This window comes from Canis lupus, chromosome 14 (assembly GCF_011100685.1).
Source record: "Canis lupus familiaris isolate Mischka breed German Shepherd chromosome 14, alternate assembly UU_Cfam_GSD_1.0, whole genome shotgun sequence".
Lineage (NCBI taxonomy): Eukaryota > Metazoa > Chordata > Mammalia > Carnivora > Canidae > Canis > Canis lupus.
The window spans coordinates 19936351-19954235 of NC_049235.1; the positions used below are offsets into that span (position 1 = coordinate 19936351).

The following is a 17885-nucleotide window of genomic DNA, read 5'->3' on the forward strand; positions in this document are numbered from 1 at the left end:
CAAGTTCAGGAATGGCTAAATGGGAAAGTTTTAAAGAATACTTGAAAACACCCCACCTAACCAGTGGCTCACTTTAAACAAGGCAAGTAGATAGAAAAGCAATGTAAATAACCATTCCCATCTGGAGGGCAGCTCAGGAGAGACGAGGAAAAAAAAAAAAAAAAAGGGAGAGAGAGAGAGGGAGCGAGAGAGCTGAGTGAGGGATAACAAGCGCTTAACAAAAGCAAAAGCATGCTTGCTTTATGGATAACCACAAACATTAACCCACTTCAAGAGCAGGAATGATTGTCATGAGCACACTTTTTAATGTCTGGCGCATCCACCTAGCCAGCCCTTACATAAACACAAAGGAAGGGTGGGGGGTCTCCCCCCCCCCCAACACCTACACTAAGCTGGGCTCATTCTGTACCTTCTGCTCTGTACTTTGGTGTACCTTCGCCTACTGGAATTGAAGTCTTTGTTTTTTTGTTTTGTTTTAAGTTTGAAGAGAAATGGGCCAAGAGAGTGAGTTTAAGAGTTAAGACTGGTCTTCTTCGTGGGTCGGTGCTAGGGCTAGCAGCAGTTTCAACACCTGGCGAGCAGCTAGGATCAGCAGACTGGACCCCACAGGGTGACCATAAGCCCCCCCTTCCCCGCCCCCCCCCCCCCCCCCCGGGACATCACATCCAGCCGGGCAGGTTGGAGGGGGTAGAGAGCTCGGAAAGCCTGTGTTGGGGAGCGAGGGCGTGCAATAAAGTGTATTTGTACCTGGGCTCAGGTAGTGGCCGGTAAGAGAGGAGGAAGCCCCAGGGCTCGCCTGCGGGCCTGCTGCGACCCCCGCCCCCTCTGCTCCTCGTCCCCATGGCCCTGCCGCCGCCGCCGCCCGCCAGCGCCCGTGACCCGGTGACCCCGGAGGGCCGCCCGGGGCCCGTGACCCCCGAGCGCGGGGCATCCGGACCCCCGTCGCAGGCGCAGCCGCTATTAAGGCAGGAGGCTAAAGGGGAGGAGGAGGAAGGGGAGGAGACAGGCGTCCTGGGCGCCTGGGGAACCGGCGCCGCCGGGCAGGGGTGGCGAGGCTGGGGTGAAGCCGCCGAGGCGGCCGCGGCCGAGGCCGAGGAGGGGCAGGTGGCGGCCCGGGGCGCCGCGGCGGCGGGCGCGGGTGGCGGGCGCGGGGGCTGGCGGCGGCTCCTCGCCCGGCTGCGGCGGCGGCGGCCCCAGTGCTGCCCCTGTGCGGCGCCCCTTCCCCGCTCCGCCGCGCACTGTTGTCATGGAGGAACCAAGATGGCGGCTCTGGCCTACAACCTGGGCAAGCGGGAGATCAACCACTACTTCAGCGTGAGGAGCGCCAAGGTGCTGGCGCTGGTGGCCGTGCTGCTCCTCGCGGCGTGCCACCTCGCCTCCCGCCGCTACCGAGGTGAGCGGGCCCTCCCCCTGCCTGGGCCGGCCGGGGGAGGCGGCGACGCGGCGGCGGGAGGCCGCCCCCCTCGCCCGACACACGCCCACGCTCACGCGGTAGCCGCCCGCCGCCCGCCGCCCGCCCGGCCGTCAGTCCGTCCGTCCGTCCGTCCGTCCGTCCGCGCGCCGGGCCGGCGGGGGAGGCGGCGCCCCCACGTGCCCCCAGGCGGCCGCGGGCTGCGGGCCGGGCGCGCCGGGCCGACCGCGCGGACCCCAGTGCGGGCCGCCCCCCTCCCCCTCCCCCTCCCCCCGCCCAGCCGCCCGCCGTGCGGTAGCGGCCGCGGCCCCCGGGCCTGGCGCGGGCTCCCGCCGGGGTCCGGGCTCCCGCGCGAGCTGGGCCGGGGGAGCCGCGTGCGGCAGGTCGGACCCGCGGCCGGAAGGCGGAGGCCGCTCTGCCCTGCACCGGGCCGCGCTGCCGGGAGTTGGGGTCGTCCCTTCTGCGCCCTGGGGTCCGGCTCTTCAGCCTTTGTTGAGGGCGGCCTCCTGCCCGGTGCCGCCGAGCCGAGCTGTTGTTGGACAGCGGCAAGGGCCGCCCCATTTTCCCCTCTGCCGCCTGGGCGACAGCTGGCAAAAGATGCCCTCGGCCAAATGGAGGAGGTGTCACCCAGCCTCTGTGATTCAGAAACGTTTAAAGGGTTCTGGTTGCACACTTTTTTTTTTTTTTTTTTTTTTTTTTTAACAAAGTAAAGGCACTGACTGGGGCAGGTATTTGAAAAGAAGTTATGGGTTGACAGGAGATGAAGGTGGGCAAGGAAATCACGTTGCAAAGCCGTTTGAAAGGAGGCCTTCAGCGTGGGTTTTAAAATCGGTGTAAAGAGGAAAAGGAAATACGACCTCCTTACTTCAGAACGCATGATCTTTCAGTAATCAAGGGATATTTACTTGTCCTTGTTGACTGATTTTTTTTTTCTTTTTAATTTTCTCTGTTAAAATGCCACTAGGAGAGAGGCTGCCAAGCTGAGGGAAATTAATAATGATAGGATCTTTGATTTTTGGCTCTTAGTATTATCGAAGCCATTATCCGGACAGATCTTGGTGACTGTGAGAGTAATGGGTCAAGATGTAACGTGTAATGGACAGGTGCACGTTGAACGCGGATCCCCCTGAACTTCGCACGCACTTTGGCAAAATATCCAGTAAATGGGTACTGGAATCTGAGCTCTGTTCTCTTCCCAGGTGATCTTTCAAAGTGTAGGACATTTTGAGCAGTTTGGCTGCTTTGTTTTCTCCAATTCTTGAGGATGAAAAAAATCTCTAGTATTATACTGGATGAATAGTTCTCTGTCTCTATAGATATACACACTAAATTGACTTCAAAAGATAGACTCTTTATACCCTTTTGACCTTTCTCCTTCAGCCTCCCATAGGTCCCAGCCATATGATCAGGCAGGCCTGGCTTTGGCTCATCTGCAGTGGCTCCAACAGAAGTCAGCCACTTTCCTGTGTGAAGGAAAACCAGCAGTATTGAAGCATTAATTTGTGGTCATTTTGAAGATGATTTTCTAACTATCATTAATCACTTTATGTTAGTTTGGTATAAGATGAGAGTAACTCGATTTTGTCTCTGTGAAGTAGTGAAGATAAATGTCATAACTGGTGCTATAGTGCTAAAGGTAAATAGCTGGTTCCCTCCCTTTTTTATTTTGTGGTTTTTTTTTTCTTATCTCTTGATAAGCTTGGATACTAATTATTATGCTTAGATTATGTATTTCATCCTTTCAAGATCTGTCATCAGCAGGGAAAACAGAATGTCAGATGGAACTGTATGAGTCAGTGTAGCAATCTGGGGTTGTTTGTAAAGCCTCCTCCAGAAGCTAGTCATCAGCTTCCGTAGGTGCTTCATGTCTTCAGTGTGAAGCAGTACACCTGGTGTGTGTACTTACCCAGACTGAATGTCAAGAACTTGACAAACAGAGACTGTTTGGGAAAAATAATGATCCTACCAGGAAGTTTTTAGACATCTTCATGCTTTGGCACAGTCAACCTGAGTGAAATGTAATGCTCTTCACACAAAGATGATGCTATAGTTGAACCACAATACAGTAAATCTTCAGAATAAGAAAGGACTTTAGATTAGATACAGAGGTTTATGCTTATATTAAAATCTTCAACGTGTGGGTGTGTGTACGCTTCAGGCAAGTAGAGTGAATGCAGTTTGAATACACATATTAAAGCATCTCTTGCTTTACAAACCATAGAAAGTAAAGAAAGAATACATAGTACAGAAAGTAAAGCTTGGCAGACACACATGCTACCTTAGAGCACTTATTATATACCAGGTGCTATTCTACTAAGGGTTTTACAGGTTTGAACTCTTTTTGTCTTTACAGCATTCTGGGAGGTAGATGAAATTACCATATTTCATCCTCCATCCCAACCTCCATTTTCAACATTTCTGTAATCAGGATAAATTTTTTAAAACTTTATTGCATGTCAAAGTTTAATTGTTAACATTTTTTTCTAGTTTACATAAAATAACGATGTGTCTTATAATCAGTGGTCTTAGATCCAGCGAATTAGGGTATTATTTACATTTTAAAGATGAGGCATGAGAGGTTAAGTTGCCTAAGGACACACAATTAGGCAGTTATTGAGCTAAGGTTTACAACCCAGTTAGTCGGCCTCGTACCATTAGGTTATAGACTGCCTTTCTCAGAGCTTCTTAGACAGTTGGTGATGTATAGAAGATGGAGTAAGAAAGCATTTTCCAGAGAGACATGGATTAAATCACTTAAAAATACTAATTCAGCCTCACAGTACCCGCTAAGACTTTTCCTTTTCTTTTTCAAATAAAATGACTTTCTAAAAGTTACATGTGTAAAAACTTCAAAATCTGACCAGCTTACTTTTTATTACGTATGTTAATCTTTTTCCTTCTTTCTAAACTTCAGGCTCACAGTCTCAATATGCTTTGCCCTTTTACGTATCTCACCGATACCTGACTTTCTCTGCCTGCAGTGACCTCTCTCCTTAAAAGAAAGACCAGATTTTTCTGTCAGGGTCCGATTCAAATGTCACCACCACCGAAAGAAGAATTAGAAATTCAGTGTTTCTATAGCAATTAGTATGTGCTTAGGTTGTATTGTAATAATTTATATCCATCTTCCACACACAAACTGTCAGCTTCCAAGGGTATTTTATTCATCTTTAAATCATCAGATGTAGTTGAGATTCCTACTCAACACAGAGTAGCAATTCCATAAATAATAATTGGATAACTAGATTTTCAAAGTCCTTATTTCCTTCTGTTTTTCTCCTTTCACTTGGTTCTTTTGGCTTTCATTGAATTCCAAATTCTAATAGTATGTTCTGATCTCAACTTTAGAAATTAGAGGGTTTTTTTAATCATTGATATTACTTTCACATAAAATATTAGAACAACATTTTAAATAATAATCCTATTAACTATATTTTGTCTGAACTTTCCCAATCTCCAACACTACCAGATCACAAAATGTCCATTAATATTGTGATTACAGATTGAAAACATCTTTTCTGTGACAAGAGGCCAGTATCTGTGGCCTTACGGATAGTTCCAATCTGGATACATTTTAATTTTTTAATTGATAAAGTAAAAGTGTCTCAAATGTCTTAATTTTGTTGAAATATAATTCCTTTCTGTCACTAGGCATACTAAATGCAGTTAAATATTATTGCATGTTTTGGAGAAAAGTGAGTTCAAAGCTTCAGAAATTGAAGAAAAAAAGAAGCAACTCTAGGTCTCTTAGCCTTTTCTCTCTTTGCCAGGAAGATCCTGATCTATATGACACCACTTGTCATGTAGGCACTCCTAGTTTGTCAAAAGAAAAATGTAAACGGTGATTCTTTTCAACACAGACCAAAGTGTAACCTTGCTGAATTTTAGCAAAATATTCTACAAATCATGTTAAAAACTTTATGATCTGATATTTTCACAGTTGGTGGTAAGAAACAGATAGCTTTGGTAGGATGATTCAGCCAGTGTAAGGGTGCAGTATGCCAGAGGTATTCTATTCAAAGGGAAATATAAGCTATGATTTATTTAGAACATTAGATGTTTTCTTTAGTTATATTTTGTTTTTTAGCTTTTTTTTTACACGTGTTTATCTTTTTACTTATTTTGTTTGCTTTTAGTACCTATTACAGAAAAAAAATTATGCATAAAAACCTGAGACTTTAGATTAACAAAACAAAATGCTTATGGTTAAGATAATAGAATGAAGAGGAAGACAGGTATTCATCTAGATAATCTTAGTATTGGAGATAGCCGAAGTAGATAATTGTATCCTTTTAGATGTTTTTTTGTTTTTGTTTTTTGTGTGTGTGTGTGTGTGTGTGTGTGTGTGTGTGTTTGTGTGTATTTGGGTTTTTTTGTTTTGTTTTGTTTTTATTGTGTCCCTGGCTTGATTTATCTGAGCACTTGGCAACTTGCATCTCACATTGGTTGTTTTAAACTAGCTATCAAAATATATGAGACAATTGAAAATAATGACTGGGATTTTTTGTTTTCTTTTTGTTTGGGGTTTTTCTAGGTAGATTTTGAAAGGGAAATATATGTGCCAGCAGACATTTATGTATGTTTAGTATACATCATAAAGATGTGGGACTTTATCTTATTTTAACACGTATATTATATTTAGTGATTTGATCCAAAATTACTTCCTTCAAGGAAAAGAGAATTTGTTTTGTTTTGTTTTAGGTTTATTTTATTTTAGGTTTTTATTTCTTCATTTGAGAGAGAGAGAGAATGCATGAGCAGGAAGGACAGAGGGAGAGGGAGAGGAAGAAGCAGACTCCCCACTGAGCAGAGAACCTGTCCAGGGTCTCATCCTAGGATCCTGAGATCATGACCTGAGCCTAAGGGAGAGGCTTTAATCAAGGAAGCCACCCAGGTCCCTCCCCCCCACCCCCCCCACCCCCGCCACCCCTCCCTCTCCCTTCCCTCCTTTTAAAGAACTTGTTTTAGAGTATGGAATTTTGTGGGAGTTTTCTAGATTAGGTTAATTTATTTTCAATCAGATTATAACAGTAGTTGAAAAGATAATAGTAGTTATTGTCACCCCTATATTATTTTTCAGACAAGTATAAAAAAGTCTCTTGCCTTTTTGGTTGTCTAGTTAGCAGTTCTTTTACTTTCCTAACAGTTCTTTATGTTAGATTCTTGCTATTAAAATAGCTGATACAATTTCTGTCTTCTGATGGAACCTCAACCAATATGATACAGAGGCTATCGGTTTCAGATACAAGGATTACCAAAAAAAACTTTGCATCATAAAATACATTAAGAAGGATCATCATCAACTAGCATTCATTAGCAAATTTAAAGTTTCTTTCCTGGAAAGACCAGTAGTTTCTAAATATGATGTTTATAGTGCCTTTTGGTTAGTGGCAATTCCAAATCTGTTTTGTTGGGGCGGAGGTCGAGGGTATGGGGTGAGGGTGTGGGGATTCTAATATGGATTCATCAGTTCAGAGCTTTGTTTCCCATTAGTTGAACTACTGAAGAACAATGTGTGAATAGTAGTATTGAGGAAAAAAAGAAGAAATTTGCACTTTTAAACACATTTTCTGGTGAAGAAAAGACAAGTTATTTTAAGATCTTGGTATTGTACTTCCATTTCCATAAAACCATATTGATAACCCTATAGACACTTAACAAATAACATAATCCCACACACTGAATATTGGTCAAGATGTGTTTCTGTTTCAAGTTCTACTGAAAAGCAAAAATCAAGTAACGATAAGAGAAAGGGAGAAAGAAGAAAAGGAAGAAAAAAAATCCACAGAATTAATACCTAGTTATTTGTAACTTCTTGTAAGTTTTTTAGAAGGTAGATGTTACTGACTTTTTGCTTGGTTTATAGATATGTTTATAAAGAGGTGGAAATGCTATAAATATGGAATTTTCATTCTAATTTTAAACGTTTACTGGATTTTTAATAGGATTTTACTGTAGAACCATTATAAAAGAATGAAGCAGAAGGATTTTTTAGAAAAATAATTGTGTGTTCCTATAGTCCTTTCCTTACTCCTTCTTGATTATTTATGTAACTTAATTTTGTTTTTTAGAACAAGAATTAGTTTTTAATAATTAGAAAGAATTAAGAACTGATTATTTATAGTTTCCTTAGAGGGATGTTATTAAAAAATCTTTGAAATACAAAAGAAAAAAAAAAACCTGCACAGGCTACATATATAATTGCAAAATTTTAATAATTGATATTCTGCTTTTCCTATCCAGTTTTCCTATCCAGTTACTGCACAACAATGCAGTATTTTCACTCTTCCTTCCTGTTCTATTTTAGAATTTATGACACTGAAATAACCGCACTTTCATTATTTATGCATACCTGTCTTGTATTTGTATCACCTTTTATTTGTATGTTGGCCAGATACATGGGTAACCAGCTGAGAAGAGAGATATGTTGTGCTTTAAATGTCTTTGGATTTTCTCTATCCCCTCCCTAAATGGTTCTGTACCATTTTTGTGCTTTAGTGTTCCTCTATCCTGACCTTACCTATTTGTGAAACAAATAGAGCTTGCTGTTGACTGTTAATAAAGAATTAGAGTAATTTAAATGATATGTATATTTTATTGTAACCTCATGGTTATTCTAAATATCTCATTATTCCCTTATCCATTTGACATATATGGATTTTCTTTTAATGCATCCAACTCCCTTTTAAACTCCTTGATCATTTAAGCTAATATCTGATAAAATGGCCAAAGGAAATAGAGGGACCATCTGTCCCGGTTTACAAAGGATTGAGGAGTTTCCCAGGTGTGGAACTTCCTGTATGAAACTGTGACAGCTCCACCCAAAGTGGGAGGAGTTAATTGATCATAAAGGAACACAAGAACATCAAGAGAAGTAGAGAGACTGAATATTAATGACTGTGAAATCTGCATTTGCTATTGATACTGATACCATGTACCTTCAGCCACTATGTAGCTAACGTAGTTTTAAGTCTTATCTTTGTAAATTATAAAAGGATGAGATTTTAGTAAACTCAATAGGAAGTTCTTGAATAAATCTTTTTCTCCGTTTGCACATTTACATAATATGGATAACATACTTCCTCCCAGGGAAGTTGTGAAAATCAGGGAGTAGGTTTATAAAATATCTCCATTACTGCATTTCCAATTGTGCAAATTTATTATACATTATCATAGTTGAGTAAGAAGTAATTTCCAAAGTCTTTTCTCTTATTAAGGAATAAGAATTTCTTTCCCAACTAGGAATGGTAAACAGATATAAAGAGTAGTTTAAGTTTGAGACGATATCCTTAGGAAAAAAATCTTGAAGCAGAAGGAACTGCTAAGAGTGAATATAGCATTTAAGAATTAGGAGTCTCAAAAAAAAAAAAAAAAGAATTAGGAGTCTCATCTATGGGAAGCATCTGTCATTAATGGCTCTTAACTCTTGAATATTAATGTATTGAAATTTACAGTGCTTCTCATGGATGAGTCATATGCACCTAGAAGGTATAGTGAAGCATAGAAAACTTTGTGCTTTCTCATCTCAGAGTTTACATGAGGTCAGATAATCAATATATAAAAATATGACTTGTTGACAACACTTTGTTTAACTGTACAGGCAATGATTCATGTGAATACCTTCTCTCAAGTGGCAGATTTCTTGGAGAGAAAGTTTGGCAACCTCACAGTTGCATGATGCATAAATACAAAATCAGGTAAAGTTTCTTCATCTTGTTGTTTTCTTTTCTAGGATAGGTCTTCATATCTAGTGGAAAGGAGTTAGTGAAACAAAGAAAATACTATATGGTACTTCTCTATATGATGGTAGAGAATTGCTGATGGGAGGTGGAAGGGGGGTAGGAGGTGAGTACAAATGAAGATTCCTGCCAAACGCATTGGGGAAAGAGTTTTGTCCAAGCTTCTTTATTTCAGGTGAGAGAGAACCAGGCCCAAGGCAATAAGTAGCCCTTATGAGTGAAGGACTCTAGCTTTAGGACTTGGAGAGCTACATCATGGAGTTATTCTGAGATAATGGCTATAAAGCACTTAATATACTTAGAGTACCTCTTAAACACTTAATAAATGAGGGCTATAACTACTGATCATTGTATTCAGTTGATCATCAATGGGCTGGTTGGTTAAGCAAACCTGGCCATCTATTTCTAAAGTAACATAACTGTGTGTATGATAATCCTGTACTACTTTCTTCACAAACTGTGTGCTTTGAATTGCCAACGTGCTGATTTTACTTTTTAATTAATGTTTCTTTATTGATTTCAGTGAAGCAAAGAACTGTCTTGTAGATAAACATATCGCATTTGTTGGAGATTCCAGAATTCGTCAGTTGTTTTATTCTTTTGTAAAAATAATCAATCCCCAATTCAAAGAAGAAGGAAATAAGGTAAAACTTATCTATTCTCTTTATTGTTTTAGAAGTTAATCAACTGGTTAATTACAGGAGGATTATGCCTCCCTGCATTAACAAAGAGAACTATAAAAGTTTTACTTTGGTTTTGGGAAAGGTGGAGGGAAAAAAGAATGATAACCATAATGCGGAACATAAGAGAAAGAAGTGGTGGGTAAGGTATTAGTAAACCTTTTATTACCTTAAACTTTGAGTTTCTGGAATAATAAGTTCTTTTGATAGAAAAACTTTTTAGAATTTCTTAGAAAGAAAACTAAGAGCAAATATCCCTTATGCTCCTTTTCATATTTTGCCATATTTCTTTTCAGCCTCTTTTAAAAAGTAAAAATAATCTTGTAATCTTATAATGTACAATTTTATGTCTTCATCTCCCACCCCTTATCATAATTCACCATATTATTATATAATCAATGTAAGCATCTTCATAATGGCAATGTATTATTGAGTACATGTATATATGTATTTTATATATGTAATTTTATATAATTCTCTTTTCTTTTTTAGTTTTCTATTTTTTCTTAATTTTACAGTTTAAAAAAGGACATTCTTGATTACACCTTTGTGTGAAAACTTTGCTTTTTAGATTATTTCTGTAGAATAGAATCTCTGTAATGCAAATATTAAGTTAAAGAATACAAACATTTTAAAAACTACCGATTATATTGCTAAACTATTTTAACTTATACTGTTATTAGCAGTGTCCCATCAGGACCTAATTTTCTGCAGTTTTTCTGGCACTGCGCAATTATGCTGTATACTTAAAATAACAATTTTGTGCTCTTTTTATAGAAAATTCTGATTTTAAAGATATATCTTTCTTTGAAAACTAACAAGAATGGTTCACTGTCTATATATATATATTTGTTAATTAATTTGTTGACTAGTTAATATTTTGTGAATTATCATATCTTTCCTTCTGTACATTTTTAAGTGATACAAAGTTCTTTTTTTTTTTTTTTTTTTTTGGGTGATACAAAGTTCTAATCCCTGTCTTTAACTGCATATGATTGGGAGTGGGCAATAGCAAGGAGAGAAAAGTAAAATACAGGAAACTTTAGAATTGTAGAGAGAATAGATCTTGATTTTATGATGAAAATCTGCCTGTTCCCCTCAACTTGTCCTGTGGTAAGGAGTTGAAAAATGAGGGACTTCACAGCTAAGTATCTAGTCACATAATCACTACATCCTCAGGAACTATTCCTTGTGAGAAGAGTCCGTCAAATACTAGCGATTTTGTCCACTAGGAAAGGCAAGTATAGATTTTAAATCTGAATAATGGAAAATGATAAAGTCTGCTTTTCATTTAATTTGGTATCTGTAAATGTATTTTTAATTTGTATTTATACACAAAATTATACAGAAGTGTCGGAATTGTTTAATGACAAGAGGTTATCACTGTTTACAGTAAAAGGCTTTGAATGAACTTGTAGAGAGATTTCTGATTTCAAAGAAACAGTTTTAATATTTCTACACTCAGAATAGTGTGAGTTTCTGAAAATTGGAATAATGGATTTGGCAGCAGTCAGTTGAAAAAAACTATAATGATTTAGTCCACAGCCAAAAGTAGGTAGAATGGAGTACATTGTTTCTGAGCCCTAGTTATAACACTATGTTTCCAATCTTTATTTTCTAGAGGTGCCTAGTTAACCCACAATTACCAAACAAGATACATTTAAATTTATGTGCATTTTCCAAAGAAATAAAGACAGTTTGTCATAGTCTAAAAGAGAAAGTTACTGAGAAACTAGTTCAAATTGCTAGTGGAACATTTGCCAAAATGTATTTTGCTTAGCTCTCTTGTCTGAACACCTTGAAGACAGAGATTATGTATTCTCATTATTATTTTTTAATACATGTCTTGTGCTTCACACAGCCTGATATCTTGTAGAAGCTGATTATTACTATTATTTTAGCATTGTTAGGTTAGCATTGTTAGGGTTTGTTTGGGTAGGATAGGAGTATTGGTAATTCTTTATTTGAATTTTTTTCTTCTCTGTGTTAAAGCAAAAAACCCCCCAAATCTTTTTTTTTTCCCCCCCAAATCTTAAAGAAGCTATAGAGCAGGGCTCTTCTCAAATTCCATTTTGTAGAAGACTAATTCTGCAAGAAGCTCTGGTCATAGAAGTTTGGGCAGAGCTAGATATCCTATCCCCCTTTTAGATGGTTTTAATTTAGGCTACGATATTAAAAAACTTGAGAAGTCTTGCAGAAACAACAACGAAATTTAAAAAAACAACAACAACACATGTTTGTGCTGCTTTCAGCCATAGAGCAAACTAGAGACTCTGGGGGCCCCCTTCTATCTCAAACCAGCTAGATCCTATACTTGCTGATGTATTTCTAGACTTTGAGGAAATGAGAGACGCTCCCCCCAAAAAGGAACAAACCATGAGTTAAAACCAGAGATAAGGAACAATAATAGCAGACACTCAGTAGGTTTAGGCTGGCCTGAAGACAGATGCCAATAGCTGCAGTACTCTGTGTAAAGAAGACTAAGCTTTGGGCCAGCAGATTTCTCAGTGGTAATATTGAAAGCCAGAGGACACTAAAATAATAGCTTTAAGCTTCTGAGAGAAAGGAAATTTCAACCTAGAATTATGTACCTAGCATACAAATGTCTATTCTTGAAATTTAGAACATTTTCAGATAAATAAAAGCAATAAGGGTTTACTGCTGGTTAGATTTATAATAAAGGATTTTCTAAAGGGTAAACAAGGAAGAAGGGAAATAACTTAAGAAAAAAATGATCTGAAATATAAGGAGCAGTGGTTAAAGAAAATCCTAAACATGTACGTGTAAATCCAAACAAAGAGTGTGTATAAAATAAAAATGTCTTTTTACACGTATTGAAGAACTGGCCAAAAATAGCATGTAAGTCAGAGGGACGTGATTATGAAGTTTTCTAATATCCTCTTTATTCTTCAGGGTATTGTTTTACTTTAGAACTTAAGTTAAAGATGATAATAAAATATCAAAAGCAAGAACTAAAAGGATAGAATTAGGGTGCATGAATTCCAAACCAGAAGAAGAAAAATTAAAAAAAAAAAAAATCAAACCCATCTAATGCCAAGTACATGTCCCACACATACATAACCTGCACACACGTATATGCTCATACACGTACATTCATACATACATATACAAAAACGTGTATATGTAAAAATCACTTTTATATATATTCCACATATATTTTTAAAAACCTATGTGTGAGGGAGCTAGAAATTAAAAAGTAAGATAGTAGAAACATTTATAATCAAAATAAGTATGAGTAGTCTAAATTGTCAGCTAAGCACAGATTTTCAGGTTGGTTTTAAAAAGAACTTTCTGCTGCTTAAAAAAGATATCTAAAACAAAAGAATATGGAAGGTTTTAATTAAAAATGAGAAAAGATTTACTAGACAAATGCTTATTAGAGAAAGATAAGTCATATTAATATAAGACCGAATAGATTGTAACACTAAGATTTTTAAACTCGTGGGCGTGAAATAAATTAACCTTAAAATGTGTAAAGCAAAATTAATATGATTACAGTGAAGGGTTGACAAATCCTCCATCAAGGTGAGAGAATTGTTCACTGCTCATGCATTTAATGATAGGACAAGCAAAATTACTAAGCATATAGTTGACTATCAACATGCTAATTTTATGAACTTAAACTCAAAGAATACACTAAAAAATCAGAGAACATATTTTTCTCAAAGCACACTTGGAATCTTTTTTGACAAAGTATTAGGCCATTAAGCAAGCATCAATAACATCAGAGAATTGGTATCATTTCTTCTCTGTTAGATAAGTTCCTTTATATCTAACTTAACCTGATACAAATTCTAGAAGCCTATAGTAAATGTTCCTAATGGTGAAATGTTAGACATATTTATGTTAAGTTCAAAGAGACGACAAGGATGTCCACTATTGTTGCTTCTATTCAACATTGTATTAGAGGTCCTTACCCAAGGAAAGATAAAGATGTAAAGACTGGAGGGATACAGACTCAGAATTTCATATGGTGCAATTATCTACAAAGAAAACTCCAAAGAATCTATAGATAATTACTAGATGTAATAAAAAGTTTAACAAGATAGCATCTATTGAGATGTAACATACAAAAATGAATTGTAGTAACTCAATAAAGCTGTTAAAAATGAGTTGCTTATCTACACACCAGGAATATAGAGTTCAAAGTCATTTAAAAAATACTGTGTAGAATAGTTAACAAAAACCATAGCGTACATAGGAATAAGTCTAGCAAATGTGTGGAAGGTCTGTATGTAGAAAAACCATAAAACTTTATGCAAGCACCATTTAAAATGATAAAATTAAATGGGAGATATACACTATATTCTGGAATGGGAAGAATCTATATTGTAAGGATGTCAGTTATTCCTAAATTGATCCATAGGTTCGGTGTAATTCAAATAAAATCCCAGCAGGATTTGTTATGGAATTTTACCAGTTGATTCTAAAATTTATGTGGAAGGGCAGCAGACCAAGAATAACCACAACAGGTCTAAAAAACAAGGTGAAAAAGACTTATTTTCCATTATCAAGATTTATTTTAATTCTGTCATAATTAAGACAGTATGCAATTGGTAGAGCTAAACAAAGAAACCAATGGAACATGATAGCTTTAAAATTAACATGTGGGGCACTTGGGTGGCTCAAGCGTCTGGCTCTTGATTTTGGCTCAGGGTCATGAGACTGAACCCCTCATGACAAAAAAAAAGTGAAATTGGAACCCCTTATCTCACATCAAGTAAAATCGTTTCTAGATAAATTTAGACTTATATATGGAAGCTAAAATTTTTAAACCTTTAGCAAAACAAAACAAAGCAAAGCAAAACAAAAAAAAATCTCAGGGAAATATCTTCATTACTTCAAGTAGGGAAAAGTTTCCTACATAAAGTGCTAACCATAAAATAAAAGATGGATAAATTCACATACATTAATCTTAAGAGTAAGATAATCTGTTCATTAAAAGATACCTTACAGAAGAAAAGACAAGCTATGAACCAGAAGATACATACAAGAGATAAAAGGACTCACAAATTAATAAAATAAAAAAATAAAAAGACAACCCAATAGAAAACAAGAGAGGAAAGGCATGACCAGGCATTTCACAGAAGAGGAAACATAAATCCCAGTATAAATCTGAAAGATGCTTAAGTTCATTAGTAATCTGGGAAATTTAAATGAAGATGGTAGTAAGATACCATTATAGACTTAGTTCGGTGACAGAAATTAAATTTTACAATGGCAAAAAATATGGAGTCTGACAAGATTTATTAAAGACTGTATCTCAAACTATTGGTAAGAGTATAAATTGTTACAAACAGTTCAGAAAATAACTTCTCATGTGAGGGTGAACCTTTATAGCCTGTGAACCTATAGAACTATTATTAAGGAAACTTATTATTACTCATTTATTAAGAAACAGATACAAGAGGTAACTTTCAGTGTTTATAATCTAGATTTGGTGCATTGTATCAACTGACCTAGAGTCTACAAAAATAGTAAATACAATATTTTATATATATAAATAAAATAAATTGATGTAGGAAACTTTTAAAAGGTCAGAAGGCATTCTAGATTATAAGAGACTTGATAACTAAATACCTGATTTTAATTGAATTCTAGATTAAAATAGAAGACCTATGGGGAGGATGTTATTAGGAAATGAGGGAAATTTGAACAAAGACTGTATATTAGATTAATGTTTTATTAATGTCATTTCTTAGGTGGGATTATAGTATTGCAGTTATGTAAGAGAATGTTTATGTTCTTAGGAAATACTTGCTTTGTGTGTTTAAGGGTGAAGTGTTATGTCTGCAGCTTACTTTCATATGGTTCAGTAAAGGAAAAACTGTGTATGTCTGTGCAGAGAGAGACAAAAAAACTAGTGTAGAAAACATAAACAATTGATAAAGGGTGGTTGGGGTGCTCATAATTTTGTCAGTTTTGCTCTAAGTTTGACATTTTTCTTTTCTTTTTTTTTTAAGTTTGACATTTTTCAAAATTGAAAGTTGGAGAGAAAGCCAATTACATGAAACAATGTAACATTTAAGGATGCATACGCATGTGACGAAACTATATAATAAAAGAGAAAACAAAATATAAAAAAAAATTCAATGTAGCTTTTCCTTTGGGTGAAGCAAGGAATTAAGGAGAGGTCCATACAGGTCACTGTGTTGGTAGTGCTCTGATTTGTGCCATGGACTTGAGCACTTATTTATTTTTACTGTGCTTTGTGACTTACATATGTGACATATTCTTTTATATATATCAAATGTTACATTAAAATGGTGTAAAGAAAGAGTGTCTGGGTGGCTCAGTCGGTTAAGTGTCTGCCTTTTGCTCAGGTCATGATCCAGGGTCCTGAGATGGAGCCCTGCACTGGGCTTCCTGCTCAGTGGGGAGCCTGCTTCTCCCTCTAGCTCTCCCTCTGCCTGCTTCTCCCCTGCTCTGTCAAATGAATAAATGAATGAATGAATGAGTGAATGAATGAATAAATAAATAAATAAAATCTTTAAAAAAATAAGTAAAATGGTAAAAGAAAAGAGAGAGATTGAGTTGAATTAACTGAGCTATGCAAAAGGAGCAAAAAGTTCATGATGCATTATTTCTCTGAAGAAGAATCTTAAGGAGATTGGGATGGGATAGGAGGAAGAAACACATGTGTGATTTTGTTTGACCCAGTATTTCCAAGATTTATTTGACCAAAGGAAACTTTTTCCATAGAACACACCTTAAGGTAGTATTGGTCCCAAGAGTCCTTTTAGGAAATGATGCTTGAATTTTAAAAGTTAGCCTGCTGATTAAAGCAAGGCTTGTTTCAGAGATATAAATATAAATACTGTTTGGTTAAATTAATGAAGACATTTCAACCTTGGTTTTAGGAAGAGAATTAGCTTCTTTATTTGACCACCTCCACCCCCCACCCCCCAGCCTTGATTTTTAACTCTGAAAGGATTTCTATTCTTTATATGGAACACTTGGTTACAAGAGGTTGTCTCCAAACTTTGTTTTTTCCTTCAGCTGGACCACATATGTACGGTTTCAAAGCGAAACTCAAAATAACCTAGAGGCATATATATGTGCACTCCTGTTCAGACAGGACTGGTAACTAGTATGCTGGTGAGCACGGACTCGATGTTGCTGCAGCAACAAACCACTCTACAATCTTAACAAGTTTTTTCCTCACATAGTGCTGCATGTTGTAGGTGGACTGGCAAGAGGCTTTGCTCTATGTGGCTATTCAGGGATTCCTGTTTGTTGGAATTTATACCATCTTCTAGTTGTATCATTTGGAACATTCTCCTTCTGCAGTCTGGCATTAGGTGAAGCCAGAGACTAGAAAATTGCCCTGGGAAGTGGGAGGTGACCCACATCACTTTTAAATATGTAACATTGGCCAGAACTAGTTATGTGCTTCTGTCTAATAGTGAGGGCCAGGTTGGGGTGGGGGTGAGGGGTTAGGAGGACCAGGACTCAGGAATTGCAGAGGAGCAATCCATCCCTGCTATAGATAATGATACTAGGACTAAAGTGGAGTGTGGGAACCTTGGCAAAAAGATAATTTCTGTAGGCATGTTTACATATCTGCTTGTTTGAAGTTGAGGTTTTATCGTTGAACTATATCTTAGATATTAAAAATCACATATTAACAATGTAGTATCACTTATTTTTTGGTATTCTATGCAGGTCTTTTTCCCTTCAGGTTGAATGTAGACAATTGAGGTGTGGAGCATAAATAAATCAACAAAAGCAGCTAAAGGGAGAATTATTGACATAAAATTAATTTATACATTAATATTTGTCTGTTCTCTCTTTTTTTAATGACAGCATGGAAACATTCCTTTTGAAGACAAGATTGCATCAGTTAAAGTGGTAAGTTCATGTAATAGTAAGCTAAATGTTGTGTTGGAACTATATTCGTTGGCTAATTTATTTGTAGGTCAGCTAATGCTTTGTGTATACTAGATATATTTCAGTGTATTTAGAATAGGTAAGAATAGTTCAAATGATTGAATAAATGTTTGCACTGTTTTGTGTAGTAAAACGGAGAATTTG

The 17885-nt window shown here is 37.4% G+C and overlaps 1 protein-coding gene across 5 annotated transcripts in view; it reads left to right on the plus strand.

Annotated features, from left to right (window-relative positions):
- Positions 1–914: 914 nt before the first annotated feature.
- Positions 915–17885, plus strand: part of CASD1 (CAS1 domain containing 1) — a 48981-nt gene continuing 32010 nt past the window's right edge. For 3 of the 5 annotated variants that reach the window (XR_005369379.1, XM_038556837.1, XM_038556840.1), the window contains exons 1-4: positions 1113–1393; positions 9012–9108; positions 9674–9794; positions 17658–17702. Coding sequence is in view for 4 of the 5 variants with exons in the window: in XM_038556837.1 (XP_038412765.1) it covers positions 1261–1393; positions 9012–9108; positions 9674–9794; positions 17658–17702 (396 nt within the window). In the remaining variant the exon portion in view is untranslated. Of the gene's footprint in view, positions 966–1112; positions 1394–2874; positions 3048–9011; positions 9109–9673; positions 9795–17657; positions 17703–17885 lie in introns of those variants that run through there. The other 2 variants (XM_038556838.1, XM_038556839.1) reach the window with 2 other exon arrangements.